Source organism: Cottoperca gobio, chromosome 14, assembly GCF_900634415.1.
Source record: "Cottoperca gobio chromosome 14, fCotGob3.1, whole genome shotgun sequence".
NCBI classification, from domain to species: Eukaryota; Metazoa; Chordata; class Actinopteri; order Perciformes; family Bovichtidae; genus Cottoperca; species Cottoperca gobio.
Window position 1 is genome coordinate 10,581,212 of NC_041368.1, and position 23,332 is coordinate 10,604,543.

A 23,332-nucleotide genomic window follows, 5' to 3' on the forward strand; every position below is an offset into this window, starting at 1 on the left:
GAGCGATTTGTCTGATTTCCGAGTGTTTATGAATGCATCTTTTCCACGTTTCTACAGGAAGTGACGTCACTCGTTGTTTCGGGTTTCTCGTGTGTTAGCAGCTCCGTAAGTGTTATTGCTTTAAAATTCATTTCGAAAATGCCAATAATTAGATTTGTGTTTTATTTATATAAAATAACTTAATAAAATAGTTCGTGTTTGATGGTACACAGTAGACCAGTTAGACGAAATAGTATTGTTTTCCTTCTCAACAGCGTTGTTAGACCAGGTTAGCATGCTAGCAACTTATTAGCTTTAGTGGCTAACTCGCTAGCTGTGTTCTATACTTTATCAATAATTATTTGCATAATAACAGAAGGCGTATGTCTCACAAAGACAATAGATTAGGTGTTTAGTTATTTAAAAATATGATCAGCCTAAACGCCAACAGCAATGTTATTGGATGTTCTTTCATTTAATGTTTTACAATTAACAAATGAGTTTGATTTCAAGCATCAGTTGGTAAATGTGTCATTTCAGTAGTGTAACTCATTACTCATCATGCTGATGCTCAACACACAAATACATTTGCACACAACCACATCACCTGTACTTTATAAGGACTTTTACCCTTCCTCTGCAGACAATTTGTGCATGGTTTAGTTTTAGGTAGTTAAACACGTAGGGTAGTATCACAGATGTTGGTAGATTGAAAGGAGGCGACTTCTACCTCATTATTGACAAGTTTACATGATATTTATGTCAGGAGCTGCACCTTTCCCACTCTGTATAAACGATCTCAGGTCTTGGTGTGCACTGTTCTGAACATCACTTGGCTTTTAATGCATGTCCGTTCTCCTTTCAGCAGAGCCATCAAAGATGACAACAGCTGCAAGACCTACATTTGAGCCAGCGAGAGGAGGGAGGGGTAAAGGAGAAGGTGGAGGTGATTTGAGTGCACTCTCCAAGCAGTATTCCAGTCGAGATCTTCCAGGTCACACCAAGATCAAGTACAGGTCAGTATATCAAACATCCATGAAATTAAGTTTTGGGTTGTAATCCATGTGTTGCTGAGTGTATGGCGGGCTGATTTACAAACGGTATGTTACTCTCTGAACTCTTCCTACTGCACCTTTTATTTTCTCACTCTGAAGGTGGATATATGCTGGAAGTGAAAGAATATGTGTTGTTTTTTCACCAAATGTTCTCCTGTCCTCAGGCAACTTACCCAGGATGCCCCAGAGGAGGTTCGTGCCCGTGACTTCCGCAGGGAGCTGGAGGAGAGGGAGCGTGTAGTTGCACGTGAAAAGACCAGAGAAAGGGGACCAAGAGGTTGGTCTTTCTGGAGAGACTTTATGTATTTTGAAGTGTATGCCCATGAAAACAAAAATGTTAAAACGACATTGACGTTAATTTTCCAGAGCACACCACATCATCATCATCTTCGTCATCTTCAAAGAGACCCAGACTGGATCAGATCCCAGCCGCCAACCTTGATGCTGACGACCCTCTCACCGATGTAAGTGCTTGCCCTGCAATACTTAATGGACACTAAGTGGTGATTAGCACTCATTAAGCTCCCTCACCAAAATTGGTTGTTTATAGGACGATGAGGACGAGGACTCTGAGGAGGACAGTGATGACGATGACACTGCAGCTCTTCTGGCAGAACTGGAGAAGATCAAGAAGGAGCGGGCCGAAGAGCAAGAACGCAAAGTAAAGTTTTAACCGGGCTGACAGCACAGTTGGCAAATTAAGACACACGTTACGTTTAAGAGGAGGCACATGTGACCTCTTTTAGTGACTTTGCTTATTTTCCCATTTTAGGAGCGGGAGCAAAAGGCAGAGGAGGAGAGGATTCGTATGGAGAATATCTTGAGTGGCAATCCATTGATCAATTTGGCAGGGCAGCAGCAACAACAGCAGCAGCAGCAGCAGCAACAGCAGCAGCAGATAACCCAGACTCAGAATACATTCAGAGTCAAGAGAAGGTATCTTGCAAACACACACACATATATGTATGCACAACATGAGTATTGTATTTGAAGAAAAAAAGTTGTCTTCACTTACCATCAACAATTAATTTGTTAATGTCTTTCTAGGTGGGATGATGATGTTGTGTTCAAGAATTGCGCCAAAGGAGTTGACGAAGCACGGAAGGAGAAACGCTTTATCAATGACACACTGCGCTCTGAGTTCCACAAGAAATTTATGGAGAAATATGTAAAGTAAAGGACTTGGTGTTTTTTGTTTTGTTTAAATCTTTTCTTTGGTCTCTGTTCTCCAGTTGCCCTCTATCCTAAGAATGGTAGATGGCATTGAAATACATTCTGTATTCAAATGCATTAGTATTTGTACAGCCAACACGTAACCTGTTGTATATAAATGAGTTGGCGAGGTACATCCTTTGAATAAAGCTCATGAAAAGTAGAAATTGTTAAATGTCTTTCTGTAAGTTTTAAAAAAAAAAAAAAATATTAATTTCAATAAAGACTTTAAGACTGTGTTGGCTTGCAGGAATTTATTTGAGAAAATGGATGCCAGTGTGGAGAATTATCTCACAGCTTTGTTCTACAGGTATTAATTGCACCTTTTTTCTTAATTTTAACTTGTTTGGGTACTGGCTGTAATAATTGTAGTTCTCATTGAGCACAATTGTAGACTACATAAACAATTCTGACAGAAAGGGATTTATACATTCATACTTTGATGAACCTGGAACCAGGAATTTACTTCAGAATAATGTTTTGGAAGTATTCTTAATAGAATGCAAATGATTCTACATATCCACATAATTAGGTGCAAGTTTTGTTTTCAGCTTGTCTGCCCTTTAGTCTTGAAGCTCATACTCAAAATATGGACTAAGGTAAAGATTAATAGAGTTCTTAGAGACCTTCCAAATAAGGATTGCTGGTATAAAACCCAATTTGGGTATACCTAAACCTATAATCACGATCCTTAAAATGTTTTAAATCTTTCTTATTTAAAATGTAATATGTCTACATATCTTTTTATTTTGCAATTTGCCAGTGCATTAAGATAATTTGCCCTGATTACAAGTTGTTATTTTTGAAGTATCCAGAATAGAGTGAAAAATGTCAACAAATTCTCAGGGAATTATGTGGGGAAAACAACTTCTCTCTTCTTACTCCATCTAGACCTATTGTCTAATAGCCATGTACTGTCTCACTTCAAGTATATTCTTGAATGTTAACATGTTAGGATAGATATTTAAAATGTTTCAGTGCCCACATTCAACCTTTCATATTTGATTGCAAACAAGATTTAAAAAATGTAGGAGTAAGCGCAGAATAAAGCACCATTAAATTAATTGCAACGAGTGCTTTTGTTTTAAATTATTCCAGCAGCAGATTAGATTTAGATACATTGAACTCATCAAAGGAAGTTACAGAGATGTGGCATTTATGAGACATGGAACATGGAGACTGTGCAAAGCAATGTATGTGAACGTATGATGCTATTCTCAAATTAGTTCAACTCTGAATGCCTAGCAATGCGTGGTATTCCTTTTAAAACATTACCCACCAAGTTTCTGTAACAGCTGTTTCAGAACAATAGGTACAAATCAAAACGTACAAAGAGCAGTGAAGGCAGCATGTACTCAGCCGACAGGGGGCGCCATCTCCAACAATCGCGCTATTGTGACAGGGGTTGGGAGGCTGCTGGGAAAACATGGCAGCTTCCTTTTGTTGGTGGGGATTTACTGTAGTCCGAGAAGGGATTTAAAGACATTCTTCAGTGGATACAGGGATCTTTATCGTATAACTCGGGGTTCACACTGCCAGTTATCTAAACACTTGAAGCAGGAGAACATGGAGAAGAGCGGGAGCATCGACAGTTTGGGCTCGAAGCGCTCCTCTTCACGACAGCCAAGTGTTGATTCATTGTCCAGGTAGCTAAACCCACCACAACACGTCGCTTTTTAAGCTAGCTAAAAGTTTTGAAACTAACAGACGGCTTTATAGTTAAGTGTCATAACATAAATGCAGATGTCTAATCCTAATGCAGTTTTTGTAACCCGTCAGAAGTGACCGTTAAACCACAACCACTGTAATGTGTGGTTAACAAACTGCCATGAAACGACCACTGATGCTGACAGTAAAGTAGGGCACCATTTAATGACTGTTGTCATTTATCGACCATTATCCCTTTTAATCAGAAGGTCGAACACTGTGGGATGTGAAAATATTAGCAAATGTCACCAGTGTCCAGAGTAATGCCATATAAACACCCTGAAGTAGATTTCCTAGAGCCCAAGGTGACGCCTTCAAGTTACTTGCTGCTGATACTTACTCAGTCTGACTAACGGCTGAACTCCCAAAGCAGAAGACGCATTCAAACCTTGTGTAAAAGTAGCAACTCAACAGTGCAGACATATTCCGTAAAAGTATAAAAGCATTAAAGATAAACTACTGTCAGTATTCAGAATGGCTCATTTCAGAATTACAAATATATATTATATTATTGGATTATAATTATCGATGCATTAATGTGTTGATCACTTTAAAGTTGCAGCCGGTAAAGGTGGAGCTCATTCTAACTACGTTATATACGTCTGGGTAGCTTTTAAATTTGGGGTCAATAACGTCTTAATTATTAATAATACATCATGTACTTGTTGATTATATTTTGTATTATTAAACTTAATCAGCAAAGTAGATAAGATATTAAGATATTAAATAAATGTACAATATTTGGCTGTGGGATGAAGTGGAGTAGTTTTTGTAATTGTAATTGTACTTAAGTGTTGAGTAAATGTACTCGGTTACAATCCACCACTGCCCCAAAGTTGCTACTCAGCTGATAAATACAGAAAAATATTTATTAAATAAATTTCATATTATTATTTAATCAAATAATGGTTTAGGCACAAGTGAAATGAGATGAGAAATGAGAAGTATTTCCTTTCAACGTTTGTCTCTCACCAGTACTTCCACCTCTCGCTCTGACCGGTCTGCCCAGGCCAAAGCAGCCTCTGCGATGTCCGCTGACTCTGCAGCCACCTCTACAGAGCTCTCCCCAGAGCTCAGGGTTAGTAGCCTGCACATAGTTCACTGACATCCTGCTGCTTCATTAATTACTGATAATAATGACCGAAGCATGACTCCTCTTTTCTGCACCTTCCAGGTTAAGCCCAAAACTGCTGCCAAGGTATGTCATCTCGGGAATTACATACTACCCAACGTGTGTCTTTGAATAATAATAATAACTATATTATTATTATCATTATTACCTTGGCATCACAGGTTCAGATCAAGAGACGTTCAGTTCTCATTTTTATCTTATTTTTCCAGCAGGTGTTTAGAGATTCAGACAAAGAAGAGCAACAGTTACTTCCAAATGAAACTGTGCAAGACGTGGGTATGTTCTCCCTTTGCTTGCATGCGTTGAAGGCAAAGAAGCTTTTTTCCACGTTAAAGCAATATGAAATATATTTCTTGTACTTTGCTAAACCAAGATTATTTTTCTTGTTTTATTGTATAGCCCAAGATGTCACCTACTTCTGTCCTTTCATTGGAGCAATGAGGGGAACAGTGACTGTTACCAACTACAGACTTTTCTTCAAAAGCATGGACAGGGTATGCTTTGTGATTATTATTTTTTTAAATGCTCAAAGAATCATTCTGTTTTTGTTAATGTGTAGTTGGTTTCTAGGAGCCAGCGTTTGTGCTGGACCTGCCCCTTGGGGTGGTGAGTCGTGTGGAAAAGATTGGAAGTGCATCAAGCCGTGGCGATGTGTCATACGGGCTCGTTTGCAAGGTGAGTAAGATGTGGAAATTACACTTTTTTAATATGGCAATTCAGATGTTTACAGTTTATGGATGCAAGAACCTACAGACAGCTCAGTAGATGACACAGTGCACAGGTCATTAAGAAAGAGTGAGACCACGAACAAGCTCTATGTCCACAGTAGCATGGCATAGATGCTTTACTACTATGAAATCACACTTACATTTACATGCTGCTACTGACCCCTGAGTTTGTCCATGATCTGCTGCTCTGCCTTTCTGCAGGATATGCGTAATCTACGATTTGCACACAAACAACTGGAGGACACACTCAGGAAGTCCATTTTCGAAGTGCTGGTGAAGTTTGCGTTTCCTGTTTCTAACGGGCTGGTGAGTGATTCTCAGCCACGCTGTCTGTGACACTGTTACTCTGCATTGTCTGCCGACTGATAACCTCTCCCACTCTACAGCAAATCTTTGCCTTTGAATATGGGCAAGTCTTTCCTGAAAACGGATGGAAAGTGTATGACGCTGTCTCGGAATACAAAAGACAGGTACATAAAAACGACACAATACGACTGCTTAGCTTAAAAGGATTGTTTAAAGTGGGGTGGTATTAGTTACCTTTCCATAGTCAGTGTATTACCTACAGTGGTTAGCGGTCGGCACGCCTCCAGTTTGGAGATGCAGGCAGGAGAACTGGATATACACTTCATATAACCCCACACAAAAAGATCTGAATTATTCCTTTAATTTTACACAAAGGTTATTTCATTGGTTACTTGTGTGTTTTTAAAGGGTATACCCAATGAAAGCTGGAGGATATCAAAAGTAAACGATCACTACGAGGTTTGTGACACCTACCCATCAACTCTGGCGGTGCCTGTCAACATACCAGACGAAGAGCTGAAGAGAGTAGCTGCCTTCCGAGCAAAAGGAAGGATACCTGTGAGTGACCAGTCTTCAGCATGACTCTAACTATCCTCTCCTGTACCGCTGGATTGTTGCATTGTCTTTGGTCGTAATCTGTTATACTCTGTGTGCAGGTGTTGTCATGGATCCATCCAGAGAGCCAGGCGACAGTGACGCGCTGCAGTCAGCCAATGGTTGGAGTAAACGGCAAGCGCAGCAAAGAGGATGAGAAATACCTTCAGGCGATCATGGATGCTAATGCTCAGTCTCATAAACTCTTCATCTTTGATGCCAGGCCCAGTGTCAACGCTGCTGCCAACAAGGTTTATTAGATAAAAATAAATACAAATATAACAGTTTTAAGTAGAGATGCACGATAGATTGTTTTTGCCAGTTTGTTACATGCGCTGCATGATTGTTTTACGTCGCGCACAGCATCACAGACGGTAACGTCACAGCCACACACACGTCATGCATCTCGCGCACACAGTGGCAGCTGCGGTACACAGTACAGCCACACACGCACGCATGCATCTTGTCCTCCGTGTGGAAGTTGGTGCAGTTTTGGAGAAAACTTTCAATTAAAGAAAATGTACGGAATCGACCAAGACAATTGCAACCTGGTACATCTCTACATAGAAGGAAACTCAGGCTCTCCTTGCTAAATGAACCAACACCAACTTGTCTCCACCTGTGTTTGTTCTTTTTTTCTTCAGATGAAAGGCGGTGGGTATGAAAGTGAAGATGCGTATCAAAACGCTGAGCTGGTATTCTTGGATATTCACAATATCCACGTGATGAGAGAGTCACTCCGCAAGCTGAAGGACGTGGTCTACCCCAACATCGAGGACTCTCATTGGCTCTCCAATCTGGAGTCCACTCATTGGCTTGAGCACATCAAGGTGAGCACACTGATGCATCAGTGTGATTGCAAACCAGGAGAGGAATGAGGTCAAAGAAGGAAAAGAAAAATGAGCCAAACCCAGGCTCTTGAACAAGTAAAACTTATTTGCACACACGTAAGACTGCATAAAATCCAGATAGTGAAAAAATTAGAAATTTGTCAGGAGAGGTGAAGAAGACATGTGCTTATACAACGGACCTCCCCACAACTTCAGGAGAAAAACCAATAATAACATTTTGTGTGTTTTGTAGCTGATCTTAGCAGGAGCACTGCGAATCGCGGACAAGGTGGAGTCTGGGAAAACATCAGTGGTGGTGCACTGTAGTGACGGTTGGGACCGCACAGGCCAGCTCACCTCCTTGGCCATGCTCATGCTGGACGGTCACTTCCGCACCATCCGCGGCTTCGAGGTGCTGCTTGAGAAAGAGTGGCTGAGCTTTGGTCACCGCTTCCAGCTGGTAAACACATTTTCCCTCCCTTTTTTAACAGTTGGGAAACCCCATGAGGTGTGGTAGCCTTCGCAGTTGCATCACCGATTGTCCTTTCTTCTTCTTTAAGCGTCTCGGTCATGGCGATAAGAACCACACAGATGCAGACCGCTCACCTGTTTTTATTCAGTTCATCGACTGTGTCTGGCAATTGACTCGCCAGGTAAGCAATAAGTGGTACTGATATGTGGAAAGATTCTTCAGAAGAACCATCTTTCATGGACACTAATAAAGCTGTTTTTACTTAAGTTTCCTGCAGCCTTTGAGTTTAACGAATACTTCCTGGTAACCATCCTGGACCACCTGTACAGCTGCCTGTTCGGGACATTCTTGTGTAACAGCGAGCAGCAGAGGTTAAAGGAGGTAAGAGCATTCTGTTTCTCTCAGCATTTAATGTTGCTGTTGCAAAATGAGACGTTTGTGAACGGTACGGAGGTTTGTTGTGCATTCCGTGTCATGACAGCCAAACCTTTTTATTTTACAGGAGATTCCCAAGAGGACAGTATCGTTGTGGTCTTATGTAAACAGCCAGCTGGAGGAGTTTACCAATCCTTTGTATGTGAACTATTCCAACCATGTGTTGTTCCCTGTAGTCAGCTTACGTCACCTGGAGCTTTGGGTTGGCTACTACATTCGCTGGAACCCTCGCATGAGACCTCAGGTATGTTGAGAAACCTGTCTCAGACACCCCAGGCAAAAACATTGTTTTGACATTTTGCTTCCATAACTTTCAGACTAGTAGAAAGAAAACATTAAAAAATACACACTTAGGTGTTTCTTTTACTAACGTCGTCTATTTGGATCTGTAGATTTCTCCTAAATTCATCAAAAGTTAGCATTAGATAATGCCTCAGTTGCATATTTAGACATCAAATTTCAGAAAACTTGTAATACAGAAAATGATTGTCTTAATGTAAGTTATTAACTTTAAAGTTCCATGTTGATTTCTATTAGTTTTGTATTCACCTGTAGTGTCTTGCGAAATGTATGGAATTTTACAATACATATCTTTTAAAGGAACGTTTTCTCAAAATGAGTTTTTTCTCAGACTCTGAGCCAGAAATTTCCACCTCAGCAGCACTTACATACACCAAACTTTCCTGTTTCATTCCTATATGTAACCTGAAGGTTTTTACAGAGGGGTTTGTTCATATATCTGTGATTTGTTTAACATTTTATTGCTTAAAGCAGGGGGAAAAAAAGATTTTATTTATGGCTTTTGATAGGATTTTCTGATTTATGTATTGATACAAAGACAATTCCCTCTATAAAACCTTTGACTCTAATATTTCAACAAAATGAAACAATCATTTTGAACCTGGCTTAATCCAATGTTCAGGTTTCTCATCCGTAATGTTTGCAAATGAGCACATATTTAATTAGATAATGCTGCATTTGAATATTTAAGCATGCAAAATACTCGTAGTACAATAAACAATTGTTTTAATGTAAGTAATCAACTGGTGATATATATTAGTTAAAATGTTGTACCCTATTCACCTGTAGTGTCTCCCCTTACTTTAGTGTTTTTAAAGGAAATTGTTTGCATACATGCTCCATTTTAGTGGTTGAACTTGAGCTTTACACATATTGCCTTTTTTGTAGGAACCTGTTCATCAGCGCTACAAGGAGCTTCTGGCAAAGCGTGCTGAGCTGCAGAAGAGAGTGGACGAGTTGCAGCGAGAGGTGACCAATCGCTCCGCCTCTTCATCTGAACGTGCGGGCTCCCCCACGCGCTCCATCACTCCAGTGCAGACCTTTGTTTGACGCAACTTTGACCCTCATGACGGTCGCAGAAGCTAAATACTACCTGTGAGAAGGTGCCATACAGTAGTAATCAGGAGGCCACACTATGAAGGACCTGTTTGCCAAACTGGCCCTTTGGGTGACACACCGCGTTAACACAACACCACCTGTCTGTTGTATTTGCACCTCTCACAGGGAACGTAGAGTCTGCCTGCAACAGAAGAGTGTCTGTCTCGGACTGCTTCACTACAGCCATATTGTACTCTCCCTCCTGGGTTGAGAAGAGTAGACCAGAACCAGAGTAGTGACTACTGTTTAGCATATCGACATACCTTCAATCAGTGTTGGATCATTTTCAAGTACACTCAAATATTACTCTGGTAAATTATGTATGCCTTATACACTTCATAGGAACACTCGCTTCATTTCTCTACACTTCAAATGTTTCGACGTTGATTTGAAAGCAATACCGCTGAAGCAATTGTGAAGATGTACATTACTGCAAAAAGTATTTTGAGCTCTAGTGATAAAGCTAACAATATGGCCCGGGAATTGTTAAATATTCAAAAATGTAGCTAAAGGGCTGTAATGTTAGTTTCTTCTAATGAAAAAATAACTAGACATAGAGTGCATTAATAACGTCAGCAGGTTGTCTTCCCAAGTCGGTGCTTTTAGATGGTCGTGACCAAATATCTCTGTTTTTTTTTTTTATGAATACATAAAGTTATGTAAGGCATTCCTCTCATTTATGATTTCAGTTTTGTAAGTTTCATTTTTCTAACTAGTTATTTATTATCCTTTGGTCCGGACTTGTAAATATGGCTCACAAACACACTGTCTCATGTCATAAATTGATTTAGAGATGTTCCCATGCAATATTAATAAGCTACACAGAATATGCAACAGTTAATTTGTCCCAGTTAATATCGACTACTTGCGAAAATGTTAACGTGTGAACATTTCTTTCAGATGCTTTTAAAAACTAGTATCAGCCAATATGTTTTATAGGCAGCAGAATGTGTAACAACTAATCATTTGCTTTGGGTGTTTTTTTTTATGTTTTAGCTTAATGAATAATTATCTGTGCCTTGCTCTAAATGACTGATTGATTGGGAGAATAACAAGAGAACAATGTGCAGTTTTTTAATTGCCATGATGAAACGGTAAACACAGTGTAAGTTAGCCTTTCACTGCGTCTGTAAGTACTTGCAATAAACATGGGAATCAAACTTCAAGGAGTCAGCGCCCTCCAGTTTATTTTTTACCTTTACCTATTAATGTTTTGAATGATAGCAGAACCCCAATTGCATTAGCATTAGCATTAACTCTTGCTATAATTATGGTCTTTCCATAAAATATAACAAATATATTAAGTGCCTTTTATTATAAATTAAGTCTGACATTTACAGTGTGACTCTGCTGGAGGGTAATATTAGACTCGATGGCATTACCATGGTCATATTCAAGCTGTTTCACTCTCATACCTAAATGTTATATGACTAGGCATACATTGGTGATTTTTATTTATGCCCTTCACTTAAAATGAATTGATATTGCCACTAAAATTGCATTAATCTCCCTTGTACAGTTATTAAGTGTAACTGTTTCTCCACTGGATTTGAGTGAGGCTGCCATGCTGAATGTGCTTCATTGCATCAAAACTTGTTTACGGAAATTGATATAATGCAGGCCATAGCAAATGTCAAAATATATTAATAAAAGTGCTGATACTATGTAGTCAAACTTTTGTGAAATTGTGGGCTCTTATTGTGTTAGTTTTTGGAGGAAACACCATTTGCATGTGTTGCCCATCGGCTTCTTGAGAGATTTCATTTTGATCCAGCTAGGCTTTTCCTAATTCTATTCTTTGCTGTTGAGTTAATTAACAAGCAACTCATCCCAATGAGTCTGTTGTTTTTAATGACCAGAATGAGACGTTGTGTAGCTGCTGCACCGAATTAGACCTAAAACCAGGTTATCCAAGAACCCCTCATTGGACACATTACAGTAAACAATTAGGTTCTAATAGATGGTTGTGGTAAACTGGGATGAGTTGGCCATTTATAAACATGTTTAGGAAATTAAGAAATAGCAGAATTCCAAATAATATGATGGTTTCCATTTGAAACGATGTAACCTGCCATTAATGAATCAATAATTACACACAAAATATTCACAAGTAAAACTATAATAATAATAATAATAATAAGTAGATAAGAATACAAAATAAGTGTAAGTGTCCAGTGCTATTGTTGTCGTGACTTAGTTAAAAGCTGCGCAAGTTAATGACATGATTATACATGATCATGGATGTATAAAATAAATATATATGACTATACATACAAAATATATAAAACATTAAATAAATTATATGAAATTGTATTACAAAATGAATACAAAAATACAAACAAAATAAATAATGATAAATATATATAAAGGTGAGCTGTGTTGAGTGAGCATGTGATTGGCTCTGCGCATTTCAAAATGTGAATCCCGCGGACGGATGTTGTGTCGCGATAGGTTTCCTTTCTTCTTGTGTAGCTGGCGACCACTTCCTGTTACATGACGACGACGGCGTTGATACAAAAAGAGAGAAGGAAAACAGGAAAATACCTTTCTCAGCGAGAACAGTGTAAACTTATGATAAATAGCCAGATATATATTAACGGGTTGCGTTGTGTGGCGACATAACTAACAATTTATCTTACATTGGTCTGATTGGATGACGTTTGAGCCGTGAAAGATCACAAATATTTGGAGTTTATTGTTCTTCGCCTGCTCCCTCCAGCTAAGCTATATCTGTGTTGTTCTACGCTACTTAGCCGAGCTAGCTAACGTTAGCTAGCACTGGATGCCAACGCTGTTTGTGTGTTCTTAGTCCTCAATTAGCAAACGGATAGAAAGGAAATAGCTCCGTTAATCCGTTCAGTTTGCAGCTGGACTCAGCTAACCTCTTCTTGCTCGGTGACATTAGTTGGGCGAGAATGGCAACATCGGCTCTGTACGCCTGTACGAAGTGTAACCAGCGGTACCCCTTTGAGGAGCTGTCGCAGGGCCAGCAGCTGTGCAAGGTATCTGCATGTGTGTGTGATCGAGGATGACTGGAAACAACAACAATCCCGAGTTTTGTGGATGTTTTGCCAGTTTATGGCCGACTGGGTGTGATGGTGTTACGACAAGTCAGATTATGTAACAGCATTTATTTTTGCAACCCGAAAGCGCTAATACAGTGACTGTAATCTTGTTGTTTAGATAATTCCGTAATTGTTTTTTCCGTGAGACGATCCTGTTCCACATTTCTATCTGCTGAACATTAATTAATGAGGCATCAAAAGAATAATAATTGTTATGTATTGCTATCGTTTTACATACTGGCCAACTTGTTGCTCTTGTTGCCGTGTTCAGGCTTTTTTTTTTTCTGTTAGAGAAATGTGTTTATGTATTTCACTGCTGTCAGCACTGATTTGATATTTGTTTCAAAGTGGACAGCGTTATCACTTCGGAAACATCCTTCCAGCACTAGAGAGGTTTCTCCAGAATAATTAGAGAACTTTTCTTTGCATGATAGTTAAAGCACAAGGTCAATGTACACACTAAAGAAATTACACTTAGATTTATATATTTCTTTACTATTTAAAGACCCACACCTTGTTAATTGTGCTTATTTTCCCACACCGTCCAGCCCTACTGCAATACTGTGTTAGGTTGACAAACAAAAGCAGTTGCATTAAAAGATTGTCTTCATTTCTTTTATACACCCAAATAGTCATGTGTTGTTATTTCCACAGATGTTGTTGCTCACAAAAGGAGTTATGAGGCGGTGTTGTTTTTGATGTGTCTATTGTAATAACACAATTACAATCATAAAACATTTCTTTGTTTTGTTGCCGCAGGAGTGTCGCATCGCGCATCCAATAGTGAAGTGTACATTCTGCAGATCTGAGTTTCAGCAGGAAAGGTGAGATATGTCCTCTCAGTTATGAATTTCAGTGTTAATTTATGCAATTATTAATAGTGAATGTCTTTGCATTTTATGTCATTTGTTTTGTTCTTTACAGTAAAACCAATACAATCTGCAAAAAGTGTGCTCAGAACGTCAAACAGTTTGGAACAGTGAGTAACAAGTTTTTTCTTGAAGCACTTTGAACATCAATTGTATTTATCGAGTTGCACTTACATTTGTTTTGCAGTCCATGACGTGTAAATACACCTTTTAACATTGTATTTTGTCCGTCTTTACAGCCCAAACCCTGTCAGTACTGTAACATCATTGCTGCTTTTATTGGGACAAAATGCCAGCGTTGCACTAACTCAGAGAAGAAATATGGACCTCCACAGACCTGTGAGCAGTGCAAACAGCAGTGCGCATTTGACCGTAAGGAGGAGGGCAGGAGAAAGGTACGACCCTTACACACACACACACACACACACACACACACACACACACACACACACACACACACACACACACAGTCTAATTTGACAGTGAATGTGTAACAGCTAATCTAATATGAAATACTATCTTGTCTTACAGGTGGACGGGAAACTGCTGTGCTGGCTCTGTACTCTGTCCTACCGCCGTGTCCTGCAGAAGACCAAGGAGCAGAGGAAGGGCTTCGGCTCCTCCAACTCCTCATCCCTGAACGAGAAAGACCACCACTCCAGACCTCACCATCATCACCACCACCACCAACACAGACACAGCAGCTCTCATCACAAGTACGTCCTCTGTCTTGTCACTGTTCGTTTTCACAGAATAATTCAATGATTTGTCTCGTGTTTTATGCTATATATTGTTGTTTACCGGATGTCGGGAAAAGTTGAAAATTGGAGCCAACTGACAGTTAACTTGTCTTTCGCAGACTAAGTGGGAGTTTGAGTCCTGAGCAGGAGCAGGGACTGTGGAAACAGAGGTAACACTTTCCTTCTCATTTGGACTGCATAATATATAGCAAGAAAATGTTCTAGGTCCAAATTGTACATTGTCATTTTGATTTTCTTTCCAGCCATAAATCTTCTTCAATCCAGAAGGAGACTCCAAAGAAGAAACCAAAACTGGAGATGAAGCCATCCAACGGGGACAGGTATTATAAGTTTTATTAAAAAAAAAAAAATGCACATTCCTTTTGCAATCATCCTGATGATTCTTTTTCTTCCACATGTTAACTACTTATTACTGGCCTTATGCTCTTTCCTCTCTCCCATCAGTAGTTCCCTCGCCCAGTCAATGGATTCTGGAGGAACGGACAACTTCATTCTCATCAGCCAGCTGAAAGAGGAAGTGATGTCACTGAAGAGACTTCTGCAGCAAAGGGATCAAACCATTCTCGAGAAAGACCGAAAGGTATGTTATCAGCCTCCAGCGCTAATGAGTTGCATCGCTGTTGGTTGCTTGTATTTGACGTATTGATTATTAATTTCCCTTCTAGCTCACAGAGCTCAAAGCAGACTTTCAGTATCAGGAATCCAACATGAGAGTTAAGATGAACCAAATGGATAAATCGCACAAAGAATCTATGGAGCAACAGCAGGTAGGAAACTACAGATGCACACGTGACACGGTCATGATATGTTCTGATGTACATGTTTCAAGGAGGTGTGGTACATGATAATTACTAAGGCATGTCATTTTAGTCCTGCCCATCGCTGACATTCACTGTCATCAGTTCAAATACCAGCTTCTTTTATCTCCACTTAAAGGCCCAGTACAAATAACCTCAAGCAAAACCAGTCTCATCTAAATATCCATTCCTGAGATTATTGTTTTCAAGTACATCTTGCATTTGTATATAAAACCATTTTGTATTCTTATTGTTTGAATGTGCAAACATGTTGGAGAAACACTGTGTGATGATCCTTATCTGTTGTCTTGCCCAAATGATTTAAAGTGGGGATGTATGATGTTGTATAGCATTCGCTATTTGGAAATAATTGCTTCGAAATGTTCATCACTACCAGGATCCATATCCTGCTTGTGTGTCATGTATGTGCCAGGGATGAGTCACTTGTTGCATAAGTTTGCAGTCTGTTGTTGTGGCTACGATGTGTCAGTTGAGTCATTTCCTCTGGTGTTACTTTTTTAAATAATGGTTGCTATTTAGTAAATGTGACTTTGGCTGCCGACGTGTTTGATGCACCAAAGGTGTGTTTTTTCAGTGCAATTGCAGTTGAAAGTTGCTCATTTTGGGGGAAAACCCTTGAGCTTGTAGGGTCGGATGAATGATGAGTACGGAAGTGATAAAAGTAAATGCTTTGAAACCGATATGTTCTAAAGCCAGCCAGGGTGTTTGCTGCCATTAAAATCACAATCAAGATTATTATTATTATTAATAATAATTATAAATTATAAATTATAATTATTATTGTGATTTCACAAATGAACTAACACTGTATCATTTGTTTCCACAGGGCAAGAACAGGGAGTTGATGAAACAAGTAGCCGCCCTCTCTAAAGGGAAAAAGTTTGACCGGACAGGAAGTTCACTGCTGTTGCCCTAACAATAGGCCAGCCAACGGGTAACAACACAGAGCGGCTTCATTGTTGTAAAACTGTGAAAGTCTCCCTCCTGTGTTTCCTCATTGCCATCAACATCGATTACTTCTTAATTGATAAAGCCGGAGACCATGTTGTACATGGAACTCAAGTGTTCAATCAAAGAAACCTTTTCTCTAAGTGTCAGCATATTTTAGATATTTTATGGCGACTTTTCCACTGGTTCATAGGATGTGTGGCTTTGGATTGAGTGGAGGATGGAGCCCTCGTTTTTAACACTGCTGGGCCAAAACAAAAAAGCATGGTGTGCATATGTGGACTGCATTCTGTCAACTTGATGTATCCACTTAATTTTTATGGATGTCATGCAATTTATTTATTCAACTGTATTTCTTAGCTTTTTTATTTCCTCACAACATACTAAGAGAATATACCACGTTTTGGGGTTTTCTTCAATAGCAATTAGTTATATTTTTCTAAATTTATGCGACTGTGTAATACAAGTTTTCCTCAATGGAGATTCTGTGCAACTTTACAATGTATGCAAACGTGGGATGGGTGACCACAGAGCTGCTGCTCAACAGTAGAGAACCCTCTCAGTAACAATTCATAAAACAACCAATGAACACTTTAAAAGGCTGTCTGACAGAGAGACGCCTCTTGGCTGCCCTCTTTTTCACTGTGTGACAGCTGTAGTGCGTTGCTGTTTCTCTTTAGTGGAACGATTGTAATACTGCATGATTTTACTGCCAGACACCGGTTGGCATCGTGGTCAGACTTCTTTTTTCCCCTCCCTTTTAATTTGTTTTCTAAAAATCACTTGTAAATGTATTACTGGGGTCAGCCATTGTATTTAAACTATTGCTTGTATCTGTTTTTAGTGAGTACAGTATGTGTATGGTAAGGCCAGTTGAAATTAATATGTCTGTAGAAGATGCTTTTTAAAGGAACACATCTATCACCTTGCATTATTGGGCTGGTTTCATACTGTGGCGTCCAGGATCACTTTTGTACTTTTTTCCAAACCAAGTGTTTTAAAACTATTAAAACTGGCTAAACTGTTATTGTATGTTTGTTTTTATTGACCATATATGTGTTTTATGAAATGGCCTTTAATTTTCAACCACATTATTGCCATTGATTAAATGAGATTATTTTTTTATCTCAGTTTATTGAAAGGATTACTACTACTTACTGTACTTTATATTATTGGTACATATTTTAAAATTCATCCCGTCATGTGATTGTTAAGATGTTTGCTTGAAGAGTGCAAGAAATCCACTCTGATGAAAGTCAGATTTTGGGATTGATCAAGCGAAGCTGGAGTGGATGGGATGGGGTATGTACTGAGACACATACTGTGCATGTCTTGTGAAGGTCATCTAATTGTATCTGCTTTAAAACCTCAATATACACAGGGTTATTATCAGTTAATATAACCTAGTACTACTAAATGGTCACATTCTCCTGTCTACAGTAAATATTTGAGATTACTACAATATACACAAATCATAACATTTAATATCTGGTCCTCACAAGTTATCTCGCAAAATGGCTGTTTACCACAAGAATACAAGGACAATTAGTAGTAATTGGTCATTACATTTATTAAATGTTTATTTTGACAAATAAAGCAAAATCTTAACCTCTAATTAATTGGGGAGTGATGCTTGAATTGTACAATTTACTTGTTTACATGGGCTACCATAAACACATACAATTACAAGACACGACAGCTCTTTAAATTGAACAAAACGTCGAAATGATGGCCTACATTTGAATTCAATGAAACGCTGGCCCTCTCCAGACAAAAATGAGGCGATGGTTAAGCATAAGAAACATAATGTGTCTGGTCTTATGAACGATGTCTGCCGGTTAGTAATTAATTCGACATTGAACGTTTGTTTGCTGAACAGAAGGAAGGACAGCGGCATCTAACAATGTCAATGATAGTAAGGAAAATAGAAGTTTAATGATTTGTAAGGGATAATTATCAGCAGAAATTCACAAATTCAATGCAGCACAATATAATATATCGTTAGAAAGTCAGCGGTGCTCTGTTATGCATACTTACATACTGCTAAATAATACTTTCTGGAAATTGAAGATTCCTCTTTGTGGCAAACACGACAGTTTACCACCTTACAGGAAGTCCCTGAACGCCTCACTCCATCCGGTTTGTGACTTTCCGCTAGCAAACTAGCTTAGCTGTAGTACACTGCAGTGTTTGATTCACAAATAAAAACAAAAGTTTGGACCGAACTTGGCTATGTGAAAACTGCATTAAATGCATTTTTTGTAATTTTACTTTTGAACTCACAATGCTGATACAGGCACATGTAGAAATATGGTTACATACATTTGAGTTAACGTATTGCAAGTTATTTTGTCTAGCGAACGTTAGCTAGCTCAGCTAACGTCATACTTTGCCTGACTGAACTGTGTGTAGCAGGTTAGCTGCTATCAATCAGTAGATACGGCAAGCTGGCTAAAACACAAGTTTACAAAATCTGAAGTTAGGTCACGAAAGGTAAGTACCTCTATGACATTTCTGATACTTTGTTTTCATCACATTACGTCATATCTAACGTTAGCAAGATAGGTAACGTTAACGAACGTAATTAGCTAACGCTGTAACGTCAACTTACTTGACGAGTTTGTCTGTTACAAAGCTTTAGCTCAAAATGGGCTATTAATCAGTTTATCATCCCTTGTCTATTGTATTGGTAACTGCACCCCCCACCAGCTTTAAAACAAGAGCGTGATTGGCACCCAACCTCCAAATCAAAACTCAGTAACTCTGTATGTGCAACAACATCACATCACAGCACACCATGAAAACATGCATGTGTTTACAAATACATGTGTCTTGTATTACATGTACTGTGCTGTGAAATATTTGAATGACCTTTCATAGGGTGACTGTTGTGGAAACTAAGTTATGTTTTCTGTGATGTTTTCTTGAAACATAAAATGTATGTAGGGTTAGGTAGGGTAAAATACATTTGTCAGCTAGAGATTAACCTTGAATGAGCCAAGTCAGGTAATACACAGGTGTCATGGGTTGGATGGAATTAAGGATCAATGCATCACTCAGGATAATTTAAGGATCACAGTCATGTCTCTCACTGTAAATGTTTTCCATTTAGTATGTCGGACTCAGACAGTGACGAAGACCAAGATCGCCCTTTCTCTATAACCGGCTTCCTCTTCGGAAACATCAACGAAGATGGACAGCTAGAGGATGACAGTGTCCTGGACAATGTGGGTGTTTTAAAGAATATTTTCTACAGTGAAACTTTAAGTAATATTATAATGCATATCATTTTAAACTAAAATGATTAAATATATGCTGGAAATTATAAATAATATAATATTGTTTATAATTAACTGTTAGAACCTGGTTGTTTTGTATTTTCAATGCGTATTCAATCTTTCTGTTCTGTATCTCCTGTTTTCTCACCCAGGAGTCCAAAAAGCATTTGGCTGGATTGGGCTCTCTGGGTCTGGGCTCACTCATTACAGAGATCACTGCCAATGAGGAGGAGGAGGAGGATGAAGAAGATGAAAGCAGAGACTCTTGTATTGTGGATGCAGAAGGTCAGTTTAACTATAAAAAAAGGAACGTTGCATTAATTTAGCGAGAAACATGTAATGACATTTTCAATATTTTTCCGCATCCAGGTTGGGTGAAAAGCACCGAAGATGCAGTCGATTATTCTGACATCAGTGAGGTTGCTGAGGATGAGACAAAGAAGTATCATCAGGCCATGGGCTCTTTGCAGCCCAGCAGAAACACAGGTGATCTAACTTTATTTATTTTTTATGTACTTAAATATTCCTTTATTAAGATGTGTAAAACTGATCTCATCTTTATAAATGCAAATGTTTTTGTATAATTAAAAACATTTTCAGAACACAGTCAGAACACCTTTTTTACTTATTGTTTTCCCCCACCATATTTACCAAAACATTTAATTTGTCCCTACCAAGGTGTTGTTGGACTGTTTACTTACATATTTTCTTTATTGTAAACATTTTTCAACATTCCTTAATCTTAGATGACGAGGATGACTATGATGCTGACTGCGAGGATATTGATGCTAAGCTCATGCCTCCTCCGCCACCACCAAGTCTTCCTATCGCTGCTAAGAAAGAGGAACCCTCCTCTCAGAGCACAACTGGTAAGGACACAGCTGGTAGCAATGATTGTGTTTGGCTTGTCCTCTTTCACAGAGGTTTAAACGGCTACTCTGGAGTCTGTAAGGAAGTGCATTTGCTAAAGGTTGTTCAACAGGGTGGATGTTATTGTCAGTTTTAGATTGCCTCTGAAGAACATCTACTACACTTTATCATATAATAAACTCAATAGTAATGCAGGTTAGATTCAAGTATTTTAGATCACAAATACCTGAAGATTAAGTTTGCTTGTCTCTGCTGCTGCTGTGATCTGTCACTGTCTCTCCTCACAGTTGGGGAAGAGGGTGATGGCATCATTCTGCCCTCCATCATTGCACCATCCTCTAACGCTGATAAGGTTGACTTCAGCAGCTCCTCAGACTCTGAGTCAGAAACTGACCGTCCCTGCCAGGGCTCAGGGGCTGGAGGCCCCCCAGATAGTCTCACCCTACCTCTTGCTGGCATCATGCAGAAAGATGCTGCCAAAGCACTGCCAGGTGTCACAGAGCTCTTCCCAGAGTTTAGGCCTGGAAGGGTAAAGCATCTTTACATGCACTGTCCTGAACTAAGTTTTATCATTGCACATGCTAAAGGTTTATTTTATCATTTTAAAATCAAGGAGTCTACTGATACCCTCTGTCTCTCGGATGTACTACCAGGTGCTGAGGTTCTTACGGCTCTTTGGTCCTGGAAAGAACATGCCGTCAGTTTGGAGAAGTGCCCGTAGGAAGAAGAAGCGGAAGCACCGGGACCCTCAGCCTGGGACTCCTCCTCCAGAAGGAGAGCCCACAGAGCAAAGCCAGGATAAGAAGTCCGGCTGGCTTTACGAGTACGCACCCCCTCCACCCCCAGAGCAGTGTCTCTCTGATGATGAGGTACATTTTCCAGTGTTATTGTAGCGGGGTTCCCACGGATCCTTAAAAAGGCATTGAATTCATTAATCTAGGAGCCTTGATTGGTATTAAAATGTGTTAAATCAATCCTTCAAAAGTCCTAAAATTGCTAAAACATGGGGGGGAAATTAACTTTTAAAATTTCAATAATTTGTAACATGTATTTCAACATAATTTACCAAATGCCTCTCATTAACGTAACAAGATCAGGATAGCGGAACCAACAACATTCATAATTAGTTTCAGAGTATTTTCTTTCTTTAGGCCGTAGGAACCCTGACAATGACAATAAGTCATTGTATCCAGCACATAACATGCTTTCCTGTGCCGTCCAGATAACCATGATGGCTCCAGTAGAATCCAAATTCTCACAAACTTGCGGTGATGGGGACAAGGAGACAGAGTCTCGACCTAAAGTAGCAGAATGGCGATATGGTCCAGCCCAGCTCTGGTACGACATGCTGTGCGTCACTGAGGATGGAAGCAACTTCAACTACGGCTTCAAGCTAAAAGAAGAGCAGACCAGTGAGCCTCAGCAGCGGAACACGCCTAAAGAAATAACAGAGACTGCACTTGAGGTATGCAGACATGGATATCTGTAGCAATAACACAACAATTATACTGATTGCGTTGCTGATATTGTGTATGATGCATCTCTAGTTTCTGAGGCGAGAGGATGACGACAGTGACGACAATGATGAAGGATTAAAGGACGGATCAGCCCTGGAGAATGAGCTCTTCCTGATGGTCACTCAACTGAAATGGGAGGACGATATTATCTGGAATGGGGAGGATGTAAAACACAAGGGCACAAAGACTCAGCGAGCCAGCCTGGCAGGATGGCTGCCGTCTAGCATGACCCGCAATGCCAACGCTTATAACGCACAGCAGGGTAAGACACCAGGAGAAAATACAGAAGTGACTCTTGCAATGTTTCATACTATACCTGGGTGGTGTTTACAACACTTGAAACGCACCGTAGCAGCAAAATATAAAGGTTTTAATATTTCATGTGTGAAAAAAATTACAGGTCTGACGAGAAGTAATTCCCAGTTGGTGCCACCTACGCCTCCACCCATGCCCAAAGTTTCTTCAATCACTGGCTCTAAGCGGGAAAAAAACCTCCATGATAATCATGGTGAGTTTATTTTTAGGACAGAATACAAATGATAGATTCATCAGTCCCTTGTATCTCAAACTAACTTCTCATTTTCTGTATTGTCCTCATTTGTCTTTGTTCCTGGCAGCCTCTCACGAAGAAGACTCTCCCTGGTTCTCCATTTTCCCCATTGACAGCGAGGAGTTAGTGTATGGACGCTGGGAAGAGAACATTATCTGGGATGACCAAGAGATGGATCACATGCTCATGCCACCTGTTCTTACACTGGACCCCAATGATGAAAATATCATCCTAGGTACTTTCAGAATTCACCTCTACATGTTCACCTCTGTTTAGCTTTTTACAAAATTGACTTCTTTATTGGAGTTTCACATACAATTTACAGTTATAAGCTTTTTGAGGTTTGTTTGTTTTTTGAAAGCTGAATAATCACAATAACAAAGAGAACACAAACCATCTGTTGTATACATGTATGTTTCGTGAATGTATGCGACTATGCTTGTCATTTACGTGCACTGAGGCAGATAGTCTTCTTATTTTGGCAAACTGTTGTCTCTTGTAGAAATGCCTAATGAAAAGGAGGAGATGACTTCCCACTCCCCATCAAAAGAGAATAAGAAGGAAACGGCAATCAAAAAGAGCCGCATCCTGCTTGGGAAGACTGGGGTGATAAAAGATGAGCCACAGCAGGTATGCTGCCTCTTCAGGGGAGGCGGAGGAACATGTTTGATTATATGAAATGGTCTGTGAGTCATTTGAAACCGAAAAACGGTAAAAATATGGAATTTTGAATATTATTTGTATAATCAGATTCCAGTGGTGGCTGCATGAGATTGTTTCCAACTTGTGTGATCCAAACATTTCCAAT

The 23,332-nt window shown here is 39.5% G+C and overlaps 4 protein-coding genes across 7 annotated transcripts in view; all 4 read left to right on the plus strand.

The window, feature by feature from the left end:
- On the plus strand, window positions 1–2,485 carry cwc15 (CWC15 spliceosome associated protein homolog). 2 transcript variants are annotated; one of them, XM_029448338.1, is made up of 7 exons: window positions 1–105; window positions 845–995; window positions 1,199–1,311; window positions 1,401–1,498; window positions 1,585–1,695; window positions 1,807–1,970; window positions 2,082–2,485. In XM_029448338.1, the coding sequence occupies exons 2-7, from the start codon at window positions 859–861 to the stop codon at window positions 2,209–2,211; spliced, it is 753 nt and encodes a 250-aa protein (XP_029304198.1). In that variant the 5' UTR covers window positions 1–105; window positions 845–858; the 3' UTR covers window positions 2,212–2,485. The 2 variants fall into 2 exon arrangements, with proteins under 2 accessions (XP_029304198.1, XP_029304197.1); XM_029448337.1 differs by having other exon boundaries at window positions 2–105; window positions 848–995.
- Window positions 2,486–3,623: 1,138 nt separating this feature from the next.
- mtmr2 (myotubularin related protein 2) lies at window positions 3,624–11,014 on the plus strand. 2 transcript variants are annotated; one of them, XM_029448805.1, is made up of 16 exons: window positions 3,624–3,892; window positions 4,929–5,031; window positions 5,128–5,151; window positions 5,295–5,361; window positions 5,485–5,579; window positions 5,656–5,760; window positions 6,015–6,119; window positions 6,200–6,283; window positions 6,528–6,677; window positions 6,776–6,964; window positions 7,358–7,543; window positions 7,797–8,003; window positions 8,104–8,196; window positions 8,283–8,396; window positions 8,518–8,694; window positions 9,639–11,014. In XM_029448805.1, the coding sequence occupies exons 1-16, from the start codon at window positions 3,813–3,815 to the stop codon at window positions 9,798–9,800; spliced, it is 1,941 nt and encodes a 646-aa protein (XP_029304665.1). In that variant the 5' UTR covers window positions 3,624–3,812; the 3' UTR covers window positions 9,801–11,014. The 2 variants fall into 2 exon arrangements, with proteins under 2 accessions (XP_029304665.1, XP_029304666.1); XM_029448806.1 differs by having other exon boundaries at window positions 5,298–5,361.
- Window positions 11,015–12,298: 1,284 nt separating this feature from the next.
- Window positions 12,299–17,336, plus strand: fam76b (family with sequence similarity 76 member B). Of its 2 annotated transcripts, none has more exons than XM_029448913.1 (10): window positions 12,299–12,850; window positions 13,673–13,737; window positions 13,838–13,892; window positions 14,022–14,177; window positions 14,314–14,498; window positions 14,642–14,692; window positions 14,786–14,863; window positions 14,991–15,123; window positions 15,209–15,310; window positions 16,188–17,336. In XM_029448913.1, exons 1-10 carry the CDS (start codon window positions 12,764–12,766, stop codon window positions 16,275–16,277), a joined length of 1,002 nt encoding a protein of 333 aa, XP_029304773.1. In that variant the 5' UTR covers window positions 12,299–12,763; the 3' UTR covers window positions 16,278–17,336. The 2 variants fall into 2 exon arrangements, with proteins under 2 accessions (XP_029304773.1, XP_029304772.1); XM_029448912.1 differs by having other exon boundaries at window positions 12,302–12,850; window positions 14,988–15,123.
- Window positions 17,337–18,440: 1,104 nt separating this feature from the next.
- The window catches only part of taf1 (TAF1 RNA polymerase II, TATA box binding protein (TBP)-associated factor), a 17,722-nt gene continuing 12,830 nt past the window's right edge, over window positions 18,441–23,332 (plus strand). Inside the window, exons 1-12 of the mRNA XM_029448217.1 lie at window positions 18,441–18,802; window positions 19,422–19,536; window positions 19,740–19,872; window positions 19,957–20,073; window positions 20,334–20,456; window positions 20,745–20,986; window positions 21,111–21,326; window positions 21,680–21,922; window positions 22,005–22,236; window positions 22,375–22,482; window positions 22,592–22,759; window positions 23,027–23,154. Coding sequence (XP_029304077.1) covers window positions 19,423–19,536; window positions 19,740–19,872; window positions 19,957–20,073; window positions 20,334–20,456; window positions 20,745–20,986; window positions 21,111–21,326; window positions 21,680–21,922; window positions 22,005–22,236; window positions 22,375–22,482; window positions 22,592–22,759; window positions 23,027–23,154 — 1,824 coding nt within the window. The 5' untranslated portion in view covers window positions 18,441–18,802; window position 19,422. The remainder of the gene's footprint in view (window positions 18,803–19,421; window positions 19,537–19,739; window positions 19,873–19,956; window positions 20,074–20,333; window positions 20,457–20,744; window positions 20,987–21,110; window positions 21,327–21,679; window positions 21,923–22,004; window positions 22,237–22,374; window positions 22,483–22,591; window positions 22,760–23,026; window positions 23,155–23,332) is intronic.

Bases quoted from the DNA above. Each gene is read 5' to 3' on its own strand.
- mtmr2 (XM_029448805.1), top strand. From the start codon at position 3,813: ATGGAGAAGAGCGGGAGCATCGACAGTTTGGGCTCGAAGCGCTCCTCT. The intron at 3,893-4,928 runs GTAGCTAAACCC...GTCTCTCACCAG, and splicing joins AGTGTTGATTCATTGTCCAG to TACTTCCACCTCTCGCTCTG. The intron at 6,678-6,775 runs GTGAGTGACCAG...CTCTGTGTGCAG, and splicing joins GAGCAAAAGGAAGGATACCT to GTGTTGTCATGGATCCATCC.
- cwc15 (XM_029448338.1), top strand. From the start codon at position 859: ATGACAACAGCTGCAAGACCTACATTTGAGCCAGCGAGAGGAGGGAGG. The intron at 1,312-1,400 runs GTTGGTCTTTCT...TTAATTTTCCAG, and splicing joins CAGAGAAAGGGGACCAAGAG to AGCACACCACATCATCATCA. The intron at 1,696-1,806 runs GTAAAGTTTTAA...TTCCCATTTTAG, and splicing joins CCGAAGAGCAAGAACGCAAA to GAGCGGGAGCAAAAGGCAGA.
- fam76b (XM_029448912.1), top strand. From the start codon at position 12,764: ATGGCAACATCGGCTCTGTACGCCTGTACGAAGTGTAACCAGCGGTAC. The intron at 12,851-13,672 runs GTATCTGCATGT...TTGTTGCCGCAG, and splicing joins AGGGCCAGCAGCTGTGCAAG to GAGTGTCGCATCGCGCATCC. The intron at 14,499-14,641 runs GTACGTCCTCTG...TGTCTTTCGCAG, and splicing joins CACAGCAGCTCTCATCACAA to ACTAAGTGGGAGTTTGAGTC.